This window comes from Corvus moneduloides, chromosome W (assembly GCF_009650955.1).
Source record: "Corvus moneduloides isolate bCorMon1 chromosome W, bCorMon1.pri, whole genome shotgun sequence".
Lineage (NCBI taxonomy): Eukaryota > Metazoa > Chordata > Aves > Passeriformes > Corvidae > Corvus > Corvus moneduloides.
Window position 1 is genome coordinate 10,452,354 of NC_045510.1, and position 26,633 is coordinate 10,478,986.

General features: G+C 43.5%; 1 protein-coding gene across 3 annotated transcripts in view; it reads left to right on the forward strand.

Moving 5' to 3' along the window:
* The first annotated feature begins 4,087 nt into the window (after window positions 1-4,087).
* LOC116437444 (transportin-1-like) overlaps window positions 4,088-26,633 on the forward strand; it is a 142,469-nt gene continuing 119,923 nt past the window's right edge. Inside the window, exons 1-3 of one of the 3 annotated variants that reach the window (XM_032095087.1) lie at window positions 4,088-4,210; window positions 7,819-7,894; window positions 15,182-15,331. In XM_032095087.1, the coding sequence (XP_031950978.1) occupies window positions 4,106-4,210; window positions 7,819-7,894; window positions 15,182-15,331 (331 nt within the window). In that variant the 5' untranslated portion in view covers window positions 4,088-4,105. The remainder of the gene's footprint in view (window positions 4,211-7,818; window positions 7,895-15,181; window positions 15,332-26,633) is intronic. The other 2 variants (XM_032095086.1, XM_032095088.1) reach the window with 2 other exon arrangements.

Below are 26,633 nucleotides of genomic sequence, written 5' to 3' on the forward strand. Positions count from 1 at the left end.
ATGTTAATAATTAAAGTATGCAAAAAGAGAATGATTCACATGCAAAAATGTTCACCATAGACCCTGAGACAATGAACAATGGCTGATGGGTTCCCCACCCCACCACGTTTTGTTCCACTTGAAAGGGACGCCCTTCTCAGAAGTTGAGAGAGTCCCTTTTCCCTACCTCTAGCAAAGATGTAAGGTGGTAATGAATAACACAACATTTTGGCCACACCCCCTCCTGCTGATCTTGGCCAGAACCAGGACAGGTACCTGCTTTGATTTCTATATATGCTGAGTAGTTCCCAGTGGTAAAGGATCCTGTATGTAGCCTAAGGAGGAACCTACCCTGGAGGATGATTGTCTAAAGCTTTTTGATGTCCCCACTAATAGTAGAGGCTCACATTCATACTCTGCTTTGTAGGCTTTCTTCTCTCTTTTCCACTGCAGAAAGATCTCATTGAGATTTAATTCTGGTCACATTGATGGAAAGAAAACTTATGTCAGTTTTTCTTAGGTATGGATCCATGGCCTGCATCTCTTCCTGCTTTTTCCTGTTCTGTCTCTCAACCTTCCTTTCTGGTTCTTGTTTTCCATATTTAATCTTTTTCTTGAGTGCACTTGGTTTCCTGATAAAATTTGACAGAAGTAATCTTTGTGTCATTGTGGATACAAAAATGCTGTTAGCAAGGAATTTTCCTGCTTCTTCTAAACTGTGGGATACTTTTCTCTCTCACAGAAGATATTCGCAGAGTTTATGGACCGTGAACACCTGTGACCTTGTAAAAGTTTTGTTTATAGTACAGTAGAAAAATATTTTGACAATGGATGTTTTAGGATTTTAGCCAATCACCCCCAAGGGGTGGCTGATCCTTTGTCCAATTAGACTATGAAGAAAAAAGTCTATAAAAGAGTTTGTAAAATAATTAAATAATCTTGCTGCACAATTCCTGCCTGCTGGATCTTCTCTCCTCCTCCCTACAGGTGCGGAACACGGTAATATTTTACGGCATTAATATGTCATAATTTCTGAATAGTAACTTTTGAAGCTCTAATCAATTTCAACCAAATTTGATAGTGGTCCAAAAGTCTCAAAGATCATCAAATTTCTACAGCCTGCCTGGCAAGGCAGCAGTTAGGGTAATGAGACCCAAATTAGCACTTCCTTGATTTGCTAGACCTCACCTTTCATCTGCTCCATCTATGCAAGCATCACTACGGAGAACTCTCCTGCCCATATGATTGTGAGCCACAAGCATAGGTTTTAATGGCCTGAGTCTGGCTAACCCAGATTCTTTGCTTGACGCTTTTCTGTACTAGAGGGACTGCTCACAAAAATTTCATATGAACCTTTGTGTCCATCTGTAGTGGTTTGGTCCAAAATACTCATTACTGTTTATCTTCTGTGAGATAAGAATTAGGAGAAATGCAAAGCAGGCACCAAACTTGAAAGAATATAAAGAAGTTTATTAACAGACCTAAAAAAAAAAAAAAAAAATTATACCACCTTCAGAACTCTCCTCCTCCTCCCACCTTCCTCCCTTCTCCCACTGACAATGTTCAAAGACAACCCTTAAGATGTTCAGTCTGTTTACCACTTCCATAATAACCTTGTTCAGTCCATTTAGAAAGAAGAGTCTCTCTTGCTCGTGCTATGAAAACATTATCACAACGAGACAGCCGCCCACTTCCAAATATTGTTCAGTCCATTTAGGAAGAGGTCTCTCTGCTCACATGTGAGTCCCTTCCCCCGACTTGCAGCTTTTCCTGCAACTGCTTTTGAGGGTCCACTCTTGAAGTTTTCTGGGGTACAATTTTAAGGTTGAGCCGTTCAGAAACAAGAACAGAGGCCCTTCTCCTTCCCTGGGAGCAAAGGGTCTTCCTCATCTTCATCGTTAGGACTATCTCTGGGAGCATCTCTAGGAACTGAGGTTTTCTCCTTTCCCGTTTGGAGCAAAAGTCCTCATCAGCTTCCATCTCTCCCTGTCCAAACTTCTCATGAAATTACAGCTGCGTCAGCATCTGCCTATCTCAGCACAGGTGCTTTTGCTTACGAGCTGAACACTCCACCCCCCATATCTTCATGGAATTACAACGGGATACTCTGATATATCATAGCTTCACAACAGAATTTCAGCTTTAAGCATCTCCTCTCTCTCTTCCCTCAGGTTTTCAGCTCTTCACAGTAATAAAAGGGTTAATCTCACCTCGGCCTTGCAGCTGGAATTTTTCTTATCGAAGTGGAGAGGGGGGAGAGCCAAGCCGCTCTGGCTGCCCACGGCAAAGCAGTGGGGGGGGGGGGTGTTCCACGGCTGGAACAGGTCCATCGGCTCCAGGATGGCCGTGGCCCAGCCCGGCCTGGCCCGAGCAGGGCCTGGCTGGGCCCAGTGGCCCCCACACGGGGCCCGCAGCCACCTGTCCCAGCACCGGAAACGAGAGAGAGCTTGGGGGGGAGTTTGTCTATTCTTAAGTGTGGATCACAGAGGTGGTCACAACTTTAAGTGGCTTAGAGAATTGTCCATATTCAAACTGGCCAGCTGATAGGTTCTATCAGTTCCCAGAGGAAGCTGTAAGCACCCCTTAGCAAGGACATCCCTTCCGGGACTATGCTTGCTAACCTATGACACCATCCTTTCTTACTAACTGGTGACAAGCCTTTACTCACCCAGGACACTTCTTAGCACCTGGAGACACTTTTCTCTGGGACACTTCTTAGCGTATGAGACTGGACAACTGACTGGAACTTAAATATGGATTTAATTGAAAGCATTGGGGAGGTGAGATTAGGAACCACACAACTCTACCTGGGCCCCACTTAGGAACCACTAATGTTTCCTGTCCTCGGTGCCTCTGAACAGTTGTTAAGGCTGTGATGTGCAGCATGTGTGTGGCACTCATATTGAGTACTGTGCTGCAGGAGAGGAAGCAGAAAGTTTTCACTTAAAGGGGGATGTTAGCAGGATGATTACAAATACAATGACTAAAAATAAGATTGTAAAAGGATAAGTAATTACTGTTTTTCATTTTCATATTTTAGATCGGTTTTAATCAGTGTATGTTCTTATTTTGCCCAGTAGCATATGTATTATATATATATATATATAATATGTATGTAATGCAAATGTATTTTAAATGTATTTTAAACGTATTTTAAACCCCTCCAGGGATGGTGACTCTACCACTTCCCTGGGCAGCCTATTCCAATGCTTGACAACACTTTCTGTGAAGATTTTTTTCCTAAAACCATTGTAGGTCCCTTCCAACTGAACTATTATATTCTCTATATATAAAAATTGCTATTTTTGACCTGAGATTTCCTCTGATATATTTTGACGCTAAGGATAAGATACACTAGGTATTCAAAGTAGCTTCTTTCCCCCCCTTCTTGTGTAGTTGGTCTTATTCCCTCTTTACACATGACATTGGGAACTTATGAAATCTATCCATCATAAAACTAAATCATGTATAAGTAAAGCAAACAGCAAAGCAGGTACCACGTTCTTAACTCCTCGGTCTGCATTCACATCCCCACTTCTCCGTCGTGGGCTGCAACCTCCTAGGTCGCTGACAGGTGCTGCGGGTGCGTGGCCGCAGCTGTCCTGAGGAGGCCGGGCTGAGCCTCTGCTTCACCCTTTGCCTGTCGGGGCTGCTGGAGCGTTCTCTCTGGTTTCGGGTGGTGGTGGGGAAGGGCTGTGGAGGAGGCGCCCTGTTTTCCGCCGCCCAGAATTGAGGGGCTCGCCTTTTGTCGCCCCCAGGCTCCTGACGGTGTGGAACGCACTGGGCAAAGGCTGACGGCGGCGCTGGCGGGCGGGGCGTGCGCGGCGCTAGGACCCAGGAGGACGCGAGGCGGCTCTTAGAGCCAGATTGCAAATTCGCCGTGACTCAGTCCGTGTACTGGAGCAGGTTAGTACTGGAGCAGGTCAGTGCTGTCCTTCTGTGGGGCCAGGCTCGGCTGAGAACAGGCCGGGCGTCACGCAGCTAGCTAGCTAGCGTGCTTGCGTGCTTGCTTCCCCCCTACCTTCTTTCCTCCCTTCCACCATCCCTTCCTCCCTTCCTTCCGGGGGCCTGCCGCGCCGCTAATCGCGGCCTCTCGTTTGGCGTTTTTTTTTTTCAGCAAGCCAAGATGGAGTATGAGTGGAAGCCTGACGAACAGGGGCTCCTACAGATCCTGCAGCTGCTCAAGGAATCGCAGTCCCCGGACACCACCACGCAGAGAGCCGTTCAACAAGTATCCTTGGTCGAGGCCTACGCCGCGGGCGGGCGAGCGGGGCTGCGGCCGTTCGGGCGACCGCTGGAGAGGCTGGGGGCTCCGAGTAGGGGCAGCGCGGCCACAGGCCAGTGCTGTGGCAGGCAGGTGGCGGTCGGGCCTTTCCGGGGAGCCGCCACAGCAAACGCTGTGGGCTGAGCCTCCACTTGAACGGGTGGCCGTGGCGCGGCATTTGAACCGCCGAGGCGGCCTATGGGCCGCAGGGCCGCCTTCCCCCGCCGAGAGCCCGGGCACCTGTTGCAAGCCCCGAGCCAAGGCTTGGGCGTTTTTTTGGTTTTTTTTGTGTTTTTTTAAGTTTGGTTTGTTTTTTTTTTTTAATTTTAAAGCCCTGGCTCCTTTGTGGCTGCCTTGGTATCTGTTGCTTTTCCAGATTACCCCATGCTGGGCCGCTGCCAGCACCTAGCCCTCATCCTCAGCACATCCCACCGAGAAGGCTGGGGCGGGGAAGCGGGGGGGCCTTTGCTCGCCAGGCTGAGTTGATGATGCGGCGCGGGATACCTGTCGCCCCTGCGGCAAAGCAGGGGTGAGCAGGGGCTTCCTAAACTAATCCGGCGCTAGGATTCACTGCGAAAGCCGTAGCTGGTAGGAGGAGTGTTCCTGGTGGAGCCGCTGACTACATGCTCTCGTTGACCTGCTGGCTCTGACCGTGTTTTGCTATGTTGTGAGGATGTTTCTGCTTGCCTAGAATCCTGAGCCTGAAATACTGTTCGTTACACTTTTTACATCTCACAAGAAGAGTGAAATCTACCCTATGTGGCTTGTGCAGCCTTGCAGTGCATTTTGTGTTAGTGTTGTGGATTCTTGGTTTGCTGTTTGGGTGTTGAGTTGTTTGTTTCCCCCTCAGGTCTCTCTTGATTGTAGAAGTGATGAAATAGCAAGGTTTTAAGGAACAGAGGTTGAGAGAGGAAAATTTTACATTAAGTCTAGTAGAAGCATAAGTCTTGAAAAATAAAGCTCTCGTCTGTCTCCTGTTCCTTGAGCCAACTATAGAGGTGCTTTAAAATATCTAGAAGTCCTGAAAAGATATCCTCCTATGAAGAATATGAGTTTAGCATCTTGATCCCTTTTTATTTAAGGCATTTGCTTGAAGGTCTTCACAGAAGGCAACAAAACTTATTTATGTAGGTAAGAATACGTATGTATGTTGTGTTAGGAGTTTAGCTTGAAGTCAAATTTGCTCGACTTCTAGGCTTTCCTAGTAGATGTGGTCAAACCTTGGAAGACTTCTGTTCTTACCTGAAAGGTGAAGGTAGATTTCACCTTGTTTTTGCAGCTGTGTTTCAGATTCTTAAGATGGTATTGCTTCCTGTGAAAAATACTATACAGAAGTTTCTAAGTGTTCTGATAATGCCCCAAACTTAAACAGGTGCTCTTCTTAAGTATTTCAAATACAAAAGTGATTATAGCAACAGTGATTATAGTGTAGCTTTCATGTAAAATTGCATTTTAAAGGTCTGCTTCAAATAATGGCATCTGGTTTGTTTTTGAAAAATAGCAGTGTATGTGTAGGATGGACAATAAAGGTGTTGCTGTCTTGAAGATGAGTAGAAATTTCCTGAACAAAAATGCTGTTAAATTGATGTTTGAAATTCTTAAATGGCAGTTTAACTCACTGCTGTGCTAAAATACCTGTGCTTTCAAGGAGATCCTCATATGTTGGCCTGTAAAGGTTAGATAAGTGGCACATTTTTACCACTGTATTATCAGTTTGGGAAAATGTTCTAATACAACTGGATAGGCCATGCCCTATAATTTAGAAGAAAGTTTCCTTTGAGATTGTTTGCACAAAAGTTTGTGATGACTGTTGTAGAATGCTACTTTAGTAGTATGTCTAAGTAGGATGTTTATTAATGGTTTCAAATTTAAAGTGCTTCCAGTTCATAATTTTTAAAATAAGATTATCAGTGTGTTGACTCCCATGCTCTTTCTGACACAGTTTTGGCGTGTTTAGATGTTTAGAACTGAAATGTAATAAAGTGAGGAGCATAAGTTAGCCAAAACCCTTTGTTAACAAAGTTATGAATTGGTAAGGGTTTCAAACATTTTTCAAATGAAGATATAATGTTTCTTGGAATAAAAAAATTTAAGTGGATGAAGAAATTGATGAGAAAATATGGCTTATAAGCTATTCTTTGATTCCTTGACCAATTAGAGGGAGAAAAAGAAAAAAAAATTTGAAATATGCTACCCTACATCTTGTCTGTTCCTGAAAGAACTCCTTTGCATGGTATCTTTGATAACTAGGTGTGTGTTTCTTCATTTCTAGGGGCCATGTAGAATGTTCTGTATTATTTTTCACTTGCTGTGACCATCCTGTTTAACTTTCATCTCTTGTGTGTTTTGCAGCAAAGGAGTTTGTGGCTGTGATAAGTACACTTTACTGTTTTATTGAGGGGAAAGAGGGCAGGTTTCTTTAGAAAAGTTACTGCTTGATATAAGAAGCCTAAATATCTAAAAATGAAATTTTTAAAGTTAATGATTGAGACACTGGCTATTGATCAGCGGAAGGGCCATCAATGTCAACATAAATATATATGGCCAGGGTTTAGCAACTTTGAATATTTAGAGCTGTAGCTGTACAGCAAATAAAATAAATGCCTATGAAGCAAATAATTCTACTAGTTCTAAAAATATTTTTTTGTTAAATGTCTTCATTGTTTGCCATACTGATGATATCTAGTAGATTTGGTGACTTAAAGATGGCACTGCATGCTTATGACTTAAAATATTGTTGAGCATAATAGTAATTAATACCAGGGTGTGAGAACAAGATAAAAGGAGAATGCCAGAATGCTGTTCTAGCCAAGCAGTGGCAGAATACTTAGAAATTTGAGGCAAAAGTAATGACAAATTTTAGAAAAACAGCTATGTACCTTCTAACTGTTCAGAAACATAATACTTCTTCTTGCAGTTGCCCCAGAGAACATAGTAAAGAGGTTGGTATTGCTAGTAAGATGCTTATTCAGAGAGGTGTCACGCTAGAAATTTGTTTTGTGTACAGGATTTTTTTTTTTAAAGAGACCATGGATAAACATGAACTTCTTTGTACAAATATCTGGGCATTTACAATGAAACAGCTTCTCACAGTTGAAAGCTCAGACTGGCTAGTTAGCATCATAAAAATGTATATGACTAATATTAAAGTGACTAGCTTATAAAATCGTCATAGTTATATTTTAATGCTGAAATGCTTTTCTTTATTATAGAGTAAAAAAATGATGTATTATGTGATTGTGTCTCAGTGGATTCCTTGGGTTTTGTTGGCTTTTAAGTGTAAATTTTGAAATCTAAAACTGTACAGAGGAATATAGGGGGTTTGGGGAGGATGGGATTTTTTGTGTTTGTTCCTGGATTCTTTTCTCAGATTTCAACATAACTAAAAAGCTACTGTTTCAGTATGAAAATTACAGGAATTGTTTTCAGATTGTTTATAGCCTGTATGTTGTGAGCTTATAGTCATAGCATTTTGAAATGATGCAGTAGTACATAGCTCACTGAATCATAGTGTTCAGAAAGCTATAAATGCTGTGTATGAAGATTTAAATTTCCTTAACAGTTTTTCTCTTCAGAAACTAGAACAACTCAATCAGTATCCAGATTTCAACAACTACCTGATTTTTGTTCTTACAAAGTTGAAGTCTGAAGGTAAGTTCTTGGGATATTGACTGGTTTATTCTGTTTTTTTTCTTTTTAAAAAAATTATTTTATTTAGCTTGAAAGAAAAAGGAAACCGATTTCTATACTCAATGTGCTGGTGGGTTGATCTCCATAGTCATGTAGAACTCTTTTTATCCTATTGGGAATCTTTGTGGAAAAAGATCTGATAACATGGTGCTTGTAGTTTCAGTCTTGAAAGAGATTCCATTCTAAATGTCCAATGAAATCTTCAAAAAAATGTGGGAGCATCATACTTCTATCAGGCTACAGTGAAATTGTGGAATAACTTTGCACATCATGGTGATGAATTATGACTGTACACATCATAAAACATGCTGCTAAATCCAGTTGTGATTGTGATCTCCCTAGTAATCAATCTATTAAATATTTAGAAGATCACTCTTGCAGCTGTTTGTTCAACCCCCATCTCTCCCCCTCACCCTGGTGGAATGGGGAGGAGAATCAAAAGTAAAACTTGTATGTTGAGATAAGAACAGTTTAATAATTGAAAATAAAGTAAAATACAGTAATAATGGTAAATGATGATAATAATGATAATAAAAAGGAAAAACAAGTGATGCACAATGCAATTGCTCACCATTTGCTGACTGATGCCAGACCCCCCTTCCCAAACCCAGATCGGCCACCCTTCTGGGTAACTCCCACCAGTTTATATACTGGGCATGATGTTCTATGGTGTGGAATATCCCTTTGGTCAGTTTGGGTCAGCTGTCCCAGCTGTGCTCCCTCCCAGTTTCTTTTGTGAACCTCCTCACTTGCAGAACATGATACAAGAAAAAATTCCTTGACTTAGGATAAACATGACTTAGCAAAAAATGAAAACATCAGAGTGTTATCAACACCATTCTCATTCTGAATCCAAAACACAGCACTGTAACAGCTACTGAGAAGAAATTAACTCTACCCTACCTGAAACCACACAACCAGAATTGTCCAAATATTATGTCTGCAGAATCTTCATTCTGAAGCCTTAATTCTAATATAATGTAGTTACTTACTGTTGGCTTATTTTATGGACGTTTGTACAAACTATTTATGGCATAGTGTAGCCACTTCCAGTTGGAAAATTCAGGCAATTCCTTGGTAATGATCAGTAATGACTATCCACCCTCGGGGCAGATCTCTTAATAACCTCCCTAGAAACCTCTTTCTTAACTCTAAACATGGTGTGGACTGCACTGAGGAGACCTGGCAGATTTAGCAACAAGAACATGCTTTCCTTAACATCCAAAGGGAATTCAAAATTCCCAAAAGCTGTTGTAACGGGCCTGAAGGAGGAAAAGGGGGTTAAAGGCTGGGGAAAATCATTCTCCCCTGTTCCCCCCAGAGACTGGGTATGATTATTAATGGACTCCCGAAGGTAGCACCCAAGGCCAGGGCAGGAGAGCAACACTGAATACACATCCCAAATGACCCTCATTGCACTTGATGTTATCATGTCATAAACTGATATCCCACAGTACAGCAACAAAGCTATGCTGATCCCTCTCCCTGCTCTGAAAAAGAACACCACAAGGAGCACATATAGGAACATACACAGGGTTAGGCACCACACCCACATGAACAGACCAAGCAACATTGTGACCAGTGGCTCCGCACCTAATACAACAAATGGTTAGATCAAATTTGTTTCCAACCTTCTCTGGTCAGATCTGTTGTTATCTCAACCCTTTGTGCTGCACATTGGGCACCAAATAAGGCTGTTATGGTTTAGGAATGGTACTCCCCTATTTAGTGCTCCCACTGTGTCATGAATGAGTGTTTTAAGATTGCTTAAAGAATCACTGACAAAGGTATCAGTAAAAACAGGTTTAAAATAAAAGCAAAACCACAACACCCTTCGTTGGCAAGATTCACTCTACTAATTAGATGGTTAATGCACATGGAGGAAAAGCAAACAAAAAAAATACAGTCAATCAATCCAAACAGAAATAAACCCAAAATTATCAGGGAGGGGTGGGGGAGAGACAAAAGGATAGAAAGGGTAAGGATAAAAACTTATATTGCCTAAAGGCCCAGCAGCACTTAAACTTATCAGTACTTATCCTAACTTAAGTTTGACAGCACCTTAACAGCATTTAATTTATAACTTTAGTTAAGCAATTTAGCAAAGGATTCATCTAGGATTTACTGTTGCACAACAGTAACTTGCTTACAGGCCTAACTCACGAATCTAAAGTACTTAAGAATCTAGGAGAGCAGCGTTTCTCCCACATTTGCTATAGCATATGCACACTTGCATGCACACAGATATAAAATCTGTACAAGGTACCTGTGATAAATTCCTCTCAAAGGTAGTGAAACACTCACTTCAGATGCCTTTGCATCTTCTCAGTGGGTGAAGGGTCGAGCCTTGAGGAGTGGGGGTATCAGCCCAGGATTCATTGTTGTATAGCAAACTTAAGAGTTTGCTGCCTCTCAGAGGTCTCACTCGGAGGTTGCTGTTTGCAGCTGCTGCGGGCCAGGAGAGCTCAAAGGGTCTTACTTTGGACTGCTGTTTATAGGGTTGCAAGAGAGTGGGCTTTAGTCATAACAATGTTTCATCCTGGCTGCACTTTGGGTCCTGCCATTGGGTCACAACCCTCTGCAGTGCTACAGGCTTGGGGAAGAGTGGCTGGAAAGTGGCCCAGTGGAAAAGTATCTGGAGGTGCTGGTTGACAGTGGCTGAACATGAGCCAGCAGTGTGCCCAGGTGGCCAAGAAGGCCAACGGAATCCTGGCTTGTATCAGAAATAGTGTGGCCAGCAGGACCAGGGCAGTGATTGTTCCCCTGTACTCGGCATTGGTGAGGCCATACCTCAAGTACTGTGTTCAATTTTGGGCCCCTCACTACAAAAAAGACGTTGACGTGCTGGAGCATGTCCAGAGAAGGGCAAGAGCTGGGGAAGGGTCTGGAGCACATGTCTGATGAGGAGCAGCTGAGGGAGCTCAGGGGACTAGGCCTGGGGAAAAGGAGGGTCAGGAGAGACCTTATCACTATCTACACCTACCTGAAAGGAGGTTGTAGCCAGGTGGGGGTTGGCCTCTTCTCCCAGTTAACAAGTGACTGGATGAGAAGAAATGGCCTCAAGTTGCATCAGGGAAGGTTTAGGTTAGGTTGTCAAGCCCTGGCATAGGCTTCCCAAGACAGTGATGGAGTCACCATCCTTGGAGGAATTTGAAAGCTGTGTAGATGTGGCACTTTAAAACATGGTTTGGTGGTGGACTTGGCAGTACTGGGTTAATGGTTAGACTTGATGATTTTAAAGGTCCTTTCCATCCTAAATGATTCTGTGTCTAACTGTGGCTGCTAAAAAGAATGCTTTCATTGTGGCTTGCAAGGGCTGTAAATAGTGTGTAAATGAAAGGAAAACTCCTTTGGCTTCTTGGCCAGACACAACATTAAATCTTAATAACTGCTTATGGAGTACTGGATTTCTTGGATATGTGCATACCTATCAGTGGATTATAGATATGCAAGGAAATAATAATTGGACATATTAAATTAGTTTAATAATTAATGGAGAGATTTTACCTTGAATTCAGAGAGCATTTCAGGTAAACCTGAGACTGATCAAGAGTTCAAGTAAGAATGTCCTCCTTTAGGATGCTCTCCACCTGACCTTTGTTATTGACATCTTCAAAATTTTAAGCAAAATTATAAAATTACTTCATTTGACTTGCCAAGTAATAATAATAATAGTAATAGTAATAATACTTGTTACATCTCTTCACCGCATTCTGTAGTTGACAGAGGTATGTCCGCTCATCTAGTTTTTGGTATTTTTATTTAAAATTGTAAATCTGTTCTCACAGAAAAGTTTTTGGCCCTTGAAATGCAGTGCCATGCAAGTGGAAGAACTTTTATTTTTACACTGTTTAGAAGTTGGTAGGTATTTAAAACCTGTAGTATAGGCAAAGTTTTAGGATTCTTTTAAGTATATATGCATAGGCTGGATTCCTGGTTTATGAAGTTACGGAAATCTATGTAAGAGCGATGTTTGTAAACCAATACATTTTTAGTTCGAGAGAATGAAAATTAGTGCTTCTTTAGGAACACTTAAATATACCTGTAAATCTTGTTTTAATACTCATATACAGCATTCTGGTTTTGAAACTCCTAATCAGTTGATTAAAATTAATTTTAGCAGTAGCCCCTCTTTTTTTAAATGCCATTTTTGTTCAACTAGCACCAATTGCACTAGAAAGTATTTTTAATGGCCCTCAGTCAAACATCATGGGTATAATAAGTCCTTGTGTTATGATGCACTAACTTTTAGTTTTAAAATATTTTATATTTGAAAGTTATATCTCTTATTTTTCTTATATTTCTTTGGGGGTGTTAATAGTTTTGAAGGCCTAGAATAGATCTGTGTGTAAACTGTAACTCTTGGTGCAAATGAACTTTGAACATCCTTACTTCTTGCCAAAATCAGGGCTTCTGTTCTGGTTGGGGCTGAGGTAGAGTTAATTTTCTTCACAGTGGCTAGTATGGGACTGTGTTTTGGATTTGTGCTGGAAACAATGATGATAACACAGGGATGTTTTCATTACTGCTGAGCAGGGCTTACACAGAGCCAAGGCCTTTTCTGCTTCTCACACCACCCCACCAGTGGGTAGGCTGGGGGTGCACAACTGACCAAAGGCTAAAATGCTGATTAAAATTAGCTTTATCAGCTGATTAGGATTCCTGTAAACTTTAAATTTAAATTTTCTTATACTATAAATTAATCCTTTCTATGTAGAACATCCACATCTCACTTTCAGCATGCTTCAGAAGTAATACCAAGTTACTCATACCCTTGGTTGAAGAACTAAACATGGATATGCTCACAAGTGAATTCTGAAACTAAAAAACTTTGCTATGTAAATTGATGGTTGTATTTGGAAAGAGGGATAAGGAAATAAAGATTAATATTTATTGTTACAGCGGGGATACTGTAACATGATGCACCAAACCAGGAGGCCGTGGAAAAAAAAAATATATAGACATATTCTTGATAGATGTTTCAGAGAGATGTTTATTTCTCCAGCCGCATTGCCAGAGCTCTGCCGAGGAAATCTCACAGTCTGGACCGAGGGTCCTTGCCCGTGCAGGGAAACACAAACCAACCAATCGGGAACGAGGCTGAGCAGGGGCTCGGGAAACCCCGTGTCTGTCCCCTCAGGGCCCCTCTCCCAGGGCTCCATGGCAGGGGGAGGAGACCCCGACATTTCACCCGTTTATTTTTAACAAAAGAGATGTAAAACTTAACATTGAAAACAACAAGGACAGTTTCAAAACAAAACAAGCCACCCTCCTGAGTCTTTGAATGTCCAAACAGATTCGCTGGAACATCTTAAGGCTGACAGAAGGGAGACAGAACTCTGAGCATGCTTTGTGGGGAAACTGAGGCAGGAGAGGGTTTAATTTCTTCCCTCCCCCTTTTCATCCCCCACTCGGCATTGGAAAGGGATTTTTGGGGAAACAATTGGCAAAGGTATGGTTTTGTGAGGGAAACCATGGGTGAAAAAACGGATTGGGAATACACTGGGGGTAATAGGATATAGGGTAAAAGGGAAAGGTGGGATTAGGAAAGGGAGACTGTAGGGGGGGCCTACAATGGAGATACTGTCTAACATGACTACGATTTTTAGCATATATACTGCCTTTTACAGGAACACCATCAGGCCCAGTGACCTGCGATGCTTGTAACCCTTTTCTACCTAGTACAATTTTGAACTCCACCACCTCTCTATCTCCCAAGCTTGGGATGCATTTTTCAGGGTTATTCTTTTTAATAGCAGTTCTATGCACAAATATGACTTGCTGGTTATCACATCTTGTTATAAAACCATAATTTTGTTTAACATTATACCATTTTACTATTCCTAAAACTTTGGCTACTATGATCTTTTCCTTTTTCCGAATGGCTGCTTTTTTCTGTCTCGCTGCATTCTTGCTTTCTCTTTCGCTCGCTCCCGTGTTGGAATTGCTGGAGCTGCTGGGGCTACCGGGGCTGCTGGAGCTGCTCGTGCCTGCACGCTCTTCCCGGGGTCGCGTTCGGGGCTGCGCGGGCCGGGCCGCGCCGCTCAGTTCTCCATGCGTCGCCTCCTCTGGTCGCAGCTTCGCTGCCGATGCCTGGGGCTGTGCCCACGTCTCGGCCGGGCCCCCGAGCAATGACTCCCCCGCGCCCTGCTCCAGCGCGCGTTTCGGCTAGGTGCGGCTCCGCTCCGCCGCTGCCAGCCGCTGCCCGCACGCCGCCCCTCTCGATTGGGTGTTCACGGGGCTCGCTCCACCATGCACTGCGCAGGGCCGGGCAGGCTCCACCGGGTCATCCCGCTCCTGCCACGCCTCGCTCCGCCGCCGACACTGCGGCTCGCGTGGCTCTGCCTGCGCGCGGGAACTGCCTCGCTGCTGCTCGCAGAGGGCTCGGTCCACGTGGCCTGGGTCGCACGGTCCCTGAGGCACGCTTCCCTTCACCAGGACACAGCTGACATTGCTCAACAGTCTCTGTAATTAAATAATATTCACAAAAATATTCTTCCATCGGCACATATTTAGACTCAAAAATTAACTGTGTCCAAACGGTATTCCAAAAGTCTTTGGTAAGAATTAAATCCAAAGAAACATAGAAAAAGTTCTTAAACAACCATGTCAGGAAGTGTTTCAGTTCTTTTTGAGCTTGAATTAAGCTAAAATTTACAAATCGTTGTTCAAGAATCATTTTAAGTTTAAGATAAATGTCCATATGCGGCTCTGAAAGCCAAGAGTCTTCCCACGGTTCCTCCATAGTTTAGATATGGAATAGCAAAACAAAACCAAGAAGAGGAATCCAAAGTTTCCAGGGTTTACTCACAAATCAGTCGCTTAGGGATCGGGGATCGTTCTGCTCGCATTAGCCACCATTTGTTACAGCGGGGATACTGTAACATGATGCACCAGACCAGGAGGCTGTGGAAAAAAAATATATATAGACAGATTCTTGATAGATGTTTCAGAGAGATGTTTATTTCTCCAGCCGCATGGCCGGAGCTCTGCCGAGGAACTCACAGTCTGGACCGAGGGTCCTTGCCCGCACAGGGAAACACAAACCAACCAATGGGGAACGAGGCTGACCAGGGGCTAGGGAAACCCCATGCCTCCCCTCAGGGCCCCTCTCCCAGGGCTCCATGGCAGGGGGAGGAGACCCCGACGATTTATCACTGTAAGCTTTGATCTTGTTGCATTGTTCTGCAAATCTACTTTATCCTATGAACTGATGGAAGTTATAAATGCAATTATTTTCTGTTGCAGATGAGCCGACACGTTCCTTGAGTGGTCTCATCTTGAAGAATAATGTAAAAGCACATTTTCACAACTTTCCAAATGGAGTAACTGACTTCATTAAAAGTGAATGTTTGAACAATATTGGTGATTCCTCCCCCTTAATTAGAGCTACTGTAGGTAAGTTTACTCTTATTGCTGTATTTTGCATGCTGAAAATGTTACTGATCTAAGTGAGAGCTGTGCTAGTGAGAGTTATTAAACTCCTAAAACTGTTTGCTTCTGATAATTGTCACAACTACACCATGATTTGATTCTGATATTAATCTTCAGTGTGACTATACGAATATATTTTTCCTCCCTATTCTCTTAAAACTGAATTAGCAATTCTGCTCGTATCTCTTGAAATGTGACTGAACATAAGTTTACTTGAATCTACTAAAATTCAGCTTGCTGCCAATTTTTATACCTAAAACCAGGAGTAAGGTAAAGGTTCTGACTTCAGAATTATTTCAGCACTCCACTTGCATCAGTAAAACACTTCTGTTAGCTGATTTCCTCTTTGCTCCGCCATATGCACACCTCTTAAGGGAATCATTGCACCAGATGTTACATACATTAACATAATGAGTTTATGTTTTTTAAATAGCTTCTGTCAGAAAACAGTAAAGTGTGGTGATCAGAACATCAGCTTACAAGTGTTTTTGTTGCATGTTTTTTTTTGATTTCCTAAATACTGCAGTTTAGTACACTGTTGCAGTGGGGATACTGCAACATGCATATATCAAACCAGGAGTCCCGTGGAAAGGAAATATATATGGACGGATTCTTGCTAGATGTTTCAGAGATGTTTATTTCTCCAGCCGCATGGCCGGAGCTCTGCTGAGGAACTGTTCCAGTCACGGGACCAAGGGTCCTTCTGCCCGTGCAGGGGAACACAAACCAACCAATGGGGAACAAGGCTGAGCAGGGACAGGGAAACCCCGTGTCTGTCCCCTCAGGGCCCCTCTCCCAGGGCTACATGGCAGGGGAGGGACCCCAACAGTACACCTCTTCCATAACATGAATATTTGTTATTTTTACTTATTTCTAGGTAATGTTGCTTTTCTGTCTGCTCTTTGAGAATATGATTCCCCCAAATTATTACAATTGTAATTTTCCTTGTCCACTCCAAAAACTAGAGCAAAGTAAAATAAATGTATATTTAAGTACAGTAGAAAAAAAAATAGGGGTTGGGTGAAAGTTCAGAAAGGCATTCATCTTGTATCAGCTGATTTCTGTTATAAAATAATATCATGGTTTCTCCCCTAAGTAACTAAGTTCCACACAGATGCCTGCTCAATCCCCTGTCTCCCCAGTGGGGAGGAGAATCAGGTTGAGATAAGAACAATTTAATAATTTAAACAAAATAATAATTTTAATAATAAAAATATACAAATAATATTACTAATAATTGTCATGAGAAGGAGATAGAGTAACAGAAGCCAAGAGAAACAAGTGATGTGCAATACAGTTGCTCACCACCCACTGACTGATGCCCAGCACATCCCTGAGCAGCAATTGGCCCCTCATAGCCAACTCCCCCCAGTTTATATACTGGACATGATGTTCTATGGTGTGGAATATCCCTTTGGCCAGTTTGGGTCAGCTGTCCCAGCTGTGCTTCCTCCTAGCTTCTTGTGCAGCTTCTCACTGGCAGAGCATGAGATACTGAAAAGCCCTTGACTCAGGGTAAGGACTGCTCAGACACAACCAAAACATCAGTGTTATCAGCGTTACTCATACTGAATCTAAAACACAGCACTGTACCAGCTACTGAGAAGAAAATGAACTCTCCCAGCAGTAACCAGCACATTTTCCACCCCTTATTCCATACAATTTACATCATTCCAGGTCACACAGTTCCCAATACCCCATCACCTTTCCTGTCTTTTGATAGATATACACACAGATATACTCCCTTAGTCTATGGACTATGGACCCTATAAGTCTGTTGAGTTCATTCACTCCAAGTGCCAGGTCCTACAACTCCATGCAGTGCTAGAGGCTTGGGGCAGAGTGGCTGTGTAAGGTAAAGGTTCTTAGCAAAGTGGGACAGCTTCAGACAAAGTTTATTAGAGAAGCCCTCTGGTTGAGTCACGAAGTGCAGAAAGGACCCCCTTGCTTTCTAAACTCCTCAGAGAGAGGAGCCTGGGTGCAGCTGGATCCAATCTTAGCCCCAGACTTGGTTAACGGTTTACATCTAAAGGATTTTATGTGTAATTTAACCTTTATACAACTTTGTCCTGCAGGATTAAGGATGACAAACCAAATGTATTTATATAAATATATATGAGTGTAGTGGTTTGGTCCAAAATACTCATTACTGTTTATCTGCTGTGAGATAAGAATTAGGAGAAATGCAAAACAGGCACCAAACTTGAAAGAATATAAAGAAGTTTATTAACAGACCTAAAAAAAAAAAAAAAAATTATACCACCTTCAGAACTCTCCTCCTCCTCCCACCTTCCTCCCTTCTCCCACTGACAATGTTCAAAGACAACCCTTAAGATGTTCAGTCTGTTTACCACTTCCATAATAACCTTGTTCAGTCCATTTAGAAAGAGAAGTCTCTTCTTGCTCATGCTATGAAAACATTATCACAACGAGACAGCCACCCACTTCCAAATATTGTTCAGTCCATTTAGGAAGAGGAGTCTCTCTGCCTGCATGTGAGTCCTTTCCCCCGACTTGCAGCTTTTCCCGCAACTGCTTTCGAGGGTCCACTCTTGAAGGTTTTTGGGGTACAATTTTAAGGTTGAGCCGTTCAGAAACAAAAACAGAGGCCCTTCTCCTTCCCTGGGAGCAAAGGGTTTTCATCATCTTCATCTCTAGGACTATCTCTGGGAGCATCTCTAGGGACTGAGGTTTTCTCCTTTCCCATTTGGAGCAAAAGTCCTCATCTGGTCCATCTCTCCCTGTCCAAACTTCTCATGAAATTACAGCTGCGTCAGCATCTGCCTATCTCAGCGCAGGTGCTTTTGCTTATGAGTTGAACACTCCACCCCTCATATCTTCATGAAATTACAACAGGATACTCTGATATATCATAGCTTCACAACAGAATTTCAGCTTTAAGCATCTCCTCTCTCTCTTCCCTCAGGTTTTCAGCTCTTCACAGCAATAAAAGGGTTACTCTCACCTCGGCCTTGCAGCTTTGCAGCTGGAATGTTGAATTTTTCTTATCGCAGTGGAGAGGGGGGAGAGCCGAGCCGCTCCGGCTGCCCACGGCAAGGCAGTGGGGGGGGGTTCCACGGCTGGAACAGGTCCATGGCTTCAGGATGGCCGTGGCCCGGCCCGGCCTGGCCCAAGCAGGGCCTGGCCGGGCCCCACAGCCACCTGTCCCAGCGCCGGAAACGAGAGAGAGCTTGGAGGGGGAGTTTGCCTATTCTTAAATGTGGATAACAGAGGTGATCACAACTTTAAGTGGCTTAGAGAATTGTCCATATTCAAACTGGCCAGCTGATAGGTTCTATCAGTTCCCAGAGGAAGCTGTAAGCACCCCTTAGCAAGGACGTCCCTTCCGGGACTATGCTTGCTAAGCTATGACAATGACTTATTATGATAATGATTAGACACAAATATCTTAATCAGAATTATTTACTGCACAGTATAGGAGCTATAACTACTAGTATAGTATTGTGCACTATTTTGAAGCAATGTTAAAGCTAGCAAAACAATTAAGTAGAGATTGATGTTACTCACCCATACCAATGATCGTGGGCAAATCTCTTTTGCTCGGCCTCGAGGAGTAACCTTGAGAGGTGTCCCCATTTAAGGGAGGAATCTCCACAGATACACTCCAAGAAGGGGTATGTTAAAAGACCCTGCCATTAAAATTTGGGACTGGGCTTTTATAGTATAAAGTGATTGACTGTCAGTCATATGTCTCCAGACCAGCTGTGTCAGCTCAGCAGCTTTAGATAAGTTATCAGTAGTATAATTTGTTCCTTTATTCGGGTATTTTACCAGGTCTACCACATCTTCATCTCACTATCAGGGTATTTAACTTTGGGATTGATGAGTCACACTGGTTTCAGCATTGTTCAACACCAAAAGCAGCAGGACTCCCCCTTCTTCATTTATCTCTGATAGCTTTGCAAATAGGACATTGTTCAAGTTGTTTTCCCCATTCCAGGCAGAGCATCCTGCTACACTCTACCATATGACTTCAGTCAATCATTATCTCATGAAATTGTAATGCAGGTACCTCTTGCCTTCATGCTATAAAAGCATCCACTGCATATGTGTACATTATATTAAATATGTTGAGGTACATCAATCTCCTAAGGTTTACTATTTTATCTTAACTCATGTGGTTTGATAGTATTAGCTATTTTATAATTATACATTACATATTTACACACAAAGTTATTATCAAAATCAGTTAGAATTTAGCCAGCAATATTAAACAGAGCATAATACAGAGTTAGCAATCGATTCTGGCAAAAAACCCACTTATTATTTCAATTTATATACTTCTGGAAGGGTTAGTATCCTTATTTGTTGGATTAGGTACCACACATATATACAATGTTTACTAATAAAAACCAGATTTCAATTAATAACAATATTACAATAACAGGATGTAACATTAAGTCCAGAATGCCCATTGCAGTTGGAGACCATCTGTGCGAGTTGACACAGGCAGGTGGCCAGAACAACCACAAAACGGCTGAAATGCAAGGAATAAATTTATTTCATTACCTCACTAAGTGGAGGATCCCAAAGCAACACCTGGGTGGAGACACACAAGCAGGAAGACAACACCGTCAGACTTACTCCTTCTTAGTGGGTGGCGGGGCTGCTGTTTGCACCCATTTATCAAGGGCCCACACACGCGTAGTTTACCACCATGCTGTGATCTCCTCTGTGCTTTTTATGATCTCTGAGCTTTGATCTTCCCTCTCCCAAGACAGGGAGCTCAAGCATGTCTGTGAGAGGGTCTCCAAGTCTCTCCAAACATCTACGTTATCTCTACACAGATTCTACTTCTCAAAACAGGCAGAGGATAAACAGCAGTAGGCATAATACATGGAGTTTCCCACACTGTTATTCTCCAGGCCTTGGCATTCCCAGCTGCAAGGTCCCTTGAGCAAATCTACCATCCTTCTCACCATTCTTCTGCTTTTAACAGTTTTCTCCTAACAGCATCCAAACAAGTTGTCCCACTAGTTATGTTCTCCATCCCTTTTCATTCGCTCTAGGACACGATGTATTTTTTCCACATCATGAGGGACAGTGATTAGTGTTTTTCAACTTTCCCTTTTCAGTTGTTTTACCAGTTTTCGTAGATCAGGATGTTCCAACAGCTTTTTGACCAGGATAATGACCATTCCATTAGGTGTTGGAGACAAAGTTTCATATAACACAAAGTTGCCATATATGTTCTGGAACACAGTTTCTTGTAGGGAATAGTTGAAATCACATCCTGCTATGTTAATAAAGTTATGAATACATAGATTGGAGTAGTTAGAAAGCTGGATCTTTGTGCTATTTACTGTTAACACAAGGGGTTCTTAAACATGCAGATCCTTGTCCTGTGTATACCTGGACAGATTCAGGATCATCACCGACGTAGATTTCAAAGTGATAAATGCTTTGTTCTGCTTCTAAACAGATATCTTGGGCTTTCTAAATGTTTCTTTAACATATAAGTCCCTGTCGTACTCTCACCATACAAGCATCTACCTCTATTGTTTGCCGTCTGTGCGTGATTGTTTTTTAAAGCCTATGTACAGTGTTGCAACGGATAGAGTATGGTTTTGTTGTGATTCAGTCCCAGTGTAATGATTTGGTATATGGTATTGTTGTGGTTTAGGAATACTATTTTCAAATTTAATACTCCTGCCAAAACCACATGCCGCTTCCCCCCTCCCCCATTTGAGGCACATAAGGCAAAGATCATGGGCTGAGATAACAACAATTTACTTGAAACAGCAATGAGATAAGAAAACAAACAGTAACAGCAACAATATTAATAACAAAAGGTATAAGAAAAAGAAACTATTTACATGGAAAGCCCCCCGACAATAAACAATACTGGACTGCTCCGCCCACTACGTTTTCTCCACCCCTATGAAGCAAGTCTTTTCCTCCCCTACCCTAGCAATGACCTGAGGTTGTATAGAATAACGACTGAGTGCTAGCCACGCCCCTTCCCTGCTACTGCAAAAAATTAACCCTGTCCTGGCTGGAACTAGGCTAGGTATACACTGAAGCATTGCTTATTGTCCATAAAAAAGCTGTGGCCTTATTAGCGACTGGGTCATAGGAACATTTGATTGAAGACCACCAGGATTGAAATTCCCTCTGAAATTTAGTTACCTTGTCCCAAATTACCTTTCAAATTTCAATAAGTAAAAATCCATTTCCTCATTCTCTAATTATCGCAGCATTGGTAGTTTGTAGCCATAACTGAGCTTGGATACAACTTAGTGCCAGAGACACATTACATTGAGTAATTCCTGAAGCATCAGCCAGTAATTCATGATTAGCATTTTGATATTTTTCTGTCTCAGAAAAGGGAGTTGAAGCAAACCACTGAGTGTTTCCTAAAGCGGATAAGGACTCTAAAGATTGCTCTATAGTACTCAAATCACTAATGGTTGTACCTAATTTATTAACCAGGGTTTCAAGATCAATGGTGTTTAATACCCCCATCCCAGTTCAAAATATACCAGTTACATCCATCCTAAAACAAGTTAATGTCCTCTTGTTCAGCCTGGCATACCATCCAAGAGAAGAGGTATGTATAAAAGGCAAACACTTTGGTCTGATAGCTGTAACATCAGTTTGCATGGACATTTCTACTTTTTTTAAAGACCTGTCTTGGTTTAAGACAATTTAAGGGGACAAACACTCCAAAATTAGTTATGTCCCATTTATTTTTAACTAATCCCTTTCCACCAATAAGGAGAAATGAATATGAGTAGATATAAATGAAAAAATAACAGTTTACTAAAAAATGAAACAGCAGCAGGCAAAAAATACCCGTAAATAATCACTAGATACAAAATTGCTAAATCTCACGGATTCCCCAGAGTCAAAGAGAAACAAAATGGTGGAGAAACCCCTCCCCCAAAATGGTACCTTCCACTGATGACCCGGTATCTTGAAAGACAAAGGGAAAATGGCAGACAAACCCTTCGCCCCAAGATGGCACCCTCAGTCGACCATGTGTGGAGAGACAAAGGGAAAATTACAGAAAAACTTTGCTTGCCTCAACTTTACCCCTGGAACAAAAAACTGGGACATAGGAGCTTACAAAGCAGTTCAGGTGGCAGATGGGAATTGCTAGCATTGTCTGGGAAGCTCCAGCCCTGCGGTGTCAGCCTCCTCCGCTTCCTTTCGGCAGCTGCGGTGGTACGTGTACATGACATCAGTACTGCCGCTCGCTGCCTCCTGCCACCCACTGGACTCAGCCAGTGTCAGTGCTGCTGTTTCCAAGCTGTTGGTGTTTTGCAGGGGGGGAAGAAACGGTCTCTGCAAGCACCGGAAACGGCACCCCCCAGGCCCGACTGGCTCTGGCTCTGTGCTGATGACAGATGTTGCGAAGTTCATTCTGAAACAGTTTTAATTGCTAAATGCAGCTTCTCAGGTTGCTACATTTGCCAGTCTAGAGACCAGCCCAAACCAACCCCCTCCAGAGGCCAGAGAGAAACAAAGGAAAACCAAAGGGGGGGCCTCTGCCTATGCTGCCTCAGTTCTCTCCCTGGAAGAACGAAAGGAAAAGAGCCAGAGCCAAGAGGCAAGAGAGTTCCTCCCTGAGTGCCCCGAACTTAATAAGATTGGTACTCCCCTGGCCCCAAGGTTCCGTTTCTGGCCACGTTGCTGGGTCTTAAAGAAACACTAACAATTTTGGGCACAGATAGATATGGAATACAATAATTTTTGGTTTCCCAGGACAAGACCAAGAGGGATTAGACAATATTTGTTGTCCTACCAATTTAACTACATAGGGCCTGACCAGTGACATGTTCAGGGACAGTTTTACAGGCTTTTTGATAATTCTGGTGGCACTCATGGGAGGAATGCTAGGCACCCTTATACACTCCAGGATATACTCAGCTTCTATGTCATAATGAATTAAACCTGCTTTTCTGTTTCACTTTATAGTCCTTTAGGTTTGGGGTGAGACAAACTGGTGATGTTCCATGTTTTGTGTTTCTATTTTGGCTGTGTCTTTAGCAGACTTTCAAATGACTTCTACTAATGCATGACACCACCATCTACCAGTTGTAGGGGGATCCTTGTAGACAGATACATACTGGCCCATGGGATCTGTCTTGTTCGCAAGTCCATGTTTAGGCAGGCCTCCAAGTGTGTTGGAGGATATTGCTATCTACTGTAGTGTTCCTGGTATTTCCATCAGGACGATGACCAATAGCAGCCATTGACCTGTAAAATAAAATAATGTATATTTCAGCAGATGCACCAGATGGAATGGGTTAGTTTACTTAGTTAAAAATGTGGTAAATACCCATCTGGAACTGATTCTGTGTTGGTGACTGTCTTGGTTTGAAAGACAGGTGTCTGCTAAGGAAGGCAGGAGCCTCCCTTGGAATGGCAGATGCAACCCTCTTTCCCTCCGAGATTATAATTTTGAAATCAAGGGGCTTTTAGGCAAAGATGTGGAAAATAGGAATAACAGTTCTTTACTATTATATATATAACCAGTCAAACAAACAACAATAACTATGGCAGTAACAGCAAACAATCACAAACCCAGTCCCAGCCTTCTCGGCTGTCACGCCCTTTCCCCTCGGGTGCAGTTCCTCTCGCAGCCGGCAGGGGCGCTGGCGGCTCCCGGTGAGCAGGGCAGGTGCGATGGTTCCCCCGCAGCTGCAGGGGGTGCTCCGAGGAGAGCTCGGGGAGCATGCGGCACTGGTGCCCTGGGATCCCGGGGGGGGATGGAAAAAAAAAAGCTTCACAAACCCCTGGGCAGCTGATCCCGGTGTCCGGCCAGACCCTCAGGAAACGCAGGCTGGAACGGCAGGCTGGAACGGCAGGGACGAGCACAAATCCCTGGTGGCTGACGAGATGTATCCAAACGGGGAACCCCCCAGAAGTCTGGGCGAGCAGGGCGAGCAGGGCTACAGTGCAGCAAAGGCTCGAAGCAACGGCGGGGCAGGGCGGCCACAGCCCGGCTCCTGGCGGGGCAGAGAAGGCGGGCTTTGGGATCCTGGGGCTTCTCCAGCAGAAGGAAAAACGGCTGAAGAAAGCAGCCTCCCTCTCTGTCCGAACAGGGAGACCCACTGCCCACACACCCAGGTGAAACAAAAGAGCAGCCAGCTCTTTTGTTTTTCTTAAATACCCAGCCATTTGTTCCCCTGGCAACATGTATGGGGGGAAAATTCCTTTAACAAAAAAAAAACCAAGAGAGCTCCTAAAACCCCAACATTATCCACCCCTAATTTTTCCCATACTAACATGTTACATGAAACTTAACCCTTTTAACCATATACATACATGCATCACCCGAATTATATACATATATACATGCAGATACTGATACAAGTACAGAGCCATTGGTAGGTCACCCTAAAACAAGGTCCCCTTGAGGTATGCATTGGGTCTCCATCCTTTTGCATCACCCACCAGGTGCAACCTGGTCCCTGAGCGAAGACAACCCCACGGATGGGTCTGTCTTTGCTCGAGGCAGAATTAACCCAAACAGTTTTTCCAAGCATACCTCTCGTGTACCATTGGAACCTTATCCCTGTATGTTGTTTGTAGGGGTTCAGATTGGGCAGGGCCTGCTCGGCTGGTGGAGCCTCAGGTGTTAAGTAACCAGGTGGCTCTTGCTAAATGCACCTCCCAATTTTTGAAAGTCCCCCCACCCAGTGCCTTCAAGGTGGTTTTAAGCAATCCATTACATTGCTCAACCTTCCCAGCTGCTGGTGCATGGTAAGGGATGTGGTACACCCATTCAATGCCATGTTCTCTAGCCCAGGTGTTTATAGGGCCGTTCTTGAAATGAGTCCCATTATCAGACTCGATTCTCAGGGGTGCCATGCCTCTAAAGGACTTTCTTTTCAAGGCCCAGGATGGTGTTCTGGGCAGTAGCGTGAGGCACAGGGTAGGTCTCCAGCCATCCAGTGGTGGCTTCTACCATTGTGAGCACATAGTGCTTGCCTTGGCGGGTTTGAGGCAGTGTGATGTAATCAATCTGCCAGGCCTCCCCATACTTGTATTTGGACCACCACCCACCGTACCACAAGGGCTTCACCCGCTTTGCCTGTGTCTTGGGGTGACCTTATGATGTGTATCCCATATCGCTGCCTATGCCCAGAAATTAATTTCTGTGCCTTTCTATACCTCTAAACTGAGCCTGAGAGGGGGAAGGAAAAACTGAGCAAAACTTCTCAAAGCAGTTTGCAGCTTGTTCAAGGTCATACACAGATAGCAATTGGTTTCCCAGCTGTGGCAGGGGAGGGAGGAGGCACCTGGCTTGCTGTTTTCCCGAGGACAGTTTTTTTGGCCAGTGGCTCGGCTGCTTTTTCTCCGGAGAGAGACTGATAGTTGAATTTTTCCTTCCCTGGAATTTCGGATTTTCTCCCTTTTCTACTGGACTGCTTGATTGCTGTAATATCAGAGCACATTGGGAGGACTTTCCACCGGGCACAGAGGGCCTGGCCCTGGCCCAAGCCCCAGATCCGAGGAGACCAAAGGGAGGACTCTAACATTTTCCCAGGTTTTTTTCTCCACAGCGAGAGTTTTTATTATTTAGGATTATTATCCTTTTCCTGTGTGTTTGTTAAATAAATAGCTTTTATCTCTTTCACTTTCCTTCGAGGAAAATTTATTTTTCCCGAACCTGGTGGGGGAGGGGTGGTTGTGCCTTCTCTCAGAGGATATATTTCTAAATTTGGCCAAACCGGAACAGCCTGCTTGATCACAGCGCATGTCTCACAATCATGGATCACCTGGGAGATACTGTCCATGGTTAGATCCACCCCTCGATCTCGTGCCCACTTATAGGTGGCATCTCTGCCCTGATAGCCTGAGGCATCATGGGCTCATTGAGCTAGGAACAACTCTCCTTTATGTTGCCAATCCAAGCGTATCTGGGACACCTCTATTTTCGCAGCCTGATCTACCTGTTTGTTGTTACGATGTTCTTCATTAGCCCGGCTCTTGGGGACGTGAGCATCTACATGACAGACCTTCACGGATAGCTTCCCTACCCGAGTGGCAATGCCTTTCCACTCCTCAGCAGCCGAGATTGGTTTTCCTCTGCGCTGCCAGTTTGCCTTCTTCCACCTTTCCAGCCAACCCCACAGAACATTGGCAACCATCCATGAATCAGGGTACAGGTAGAGCTTTGGCCACTTCTCTCTTTCAGCTATGTCCAGAGTTAATCGAACAGCTTTGAGTTCAGCAAATTGGCTCGATCCACCTTCTCCTTCAGTAGCCTGTGCAACTTGTCATGTGGGGCTCC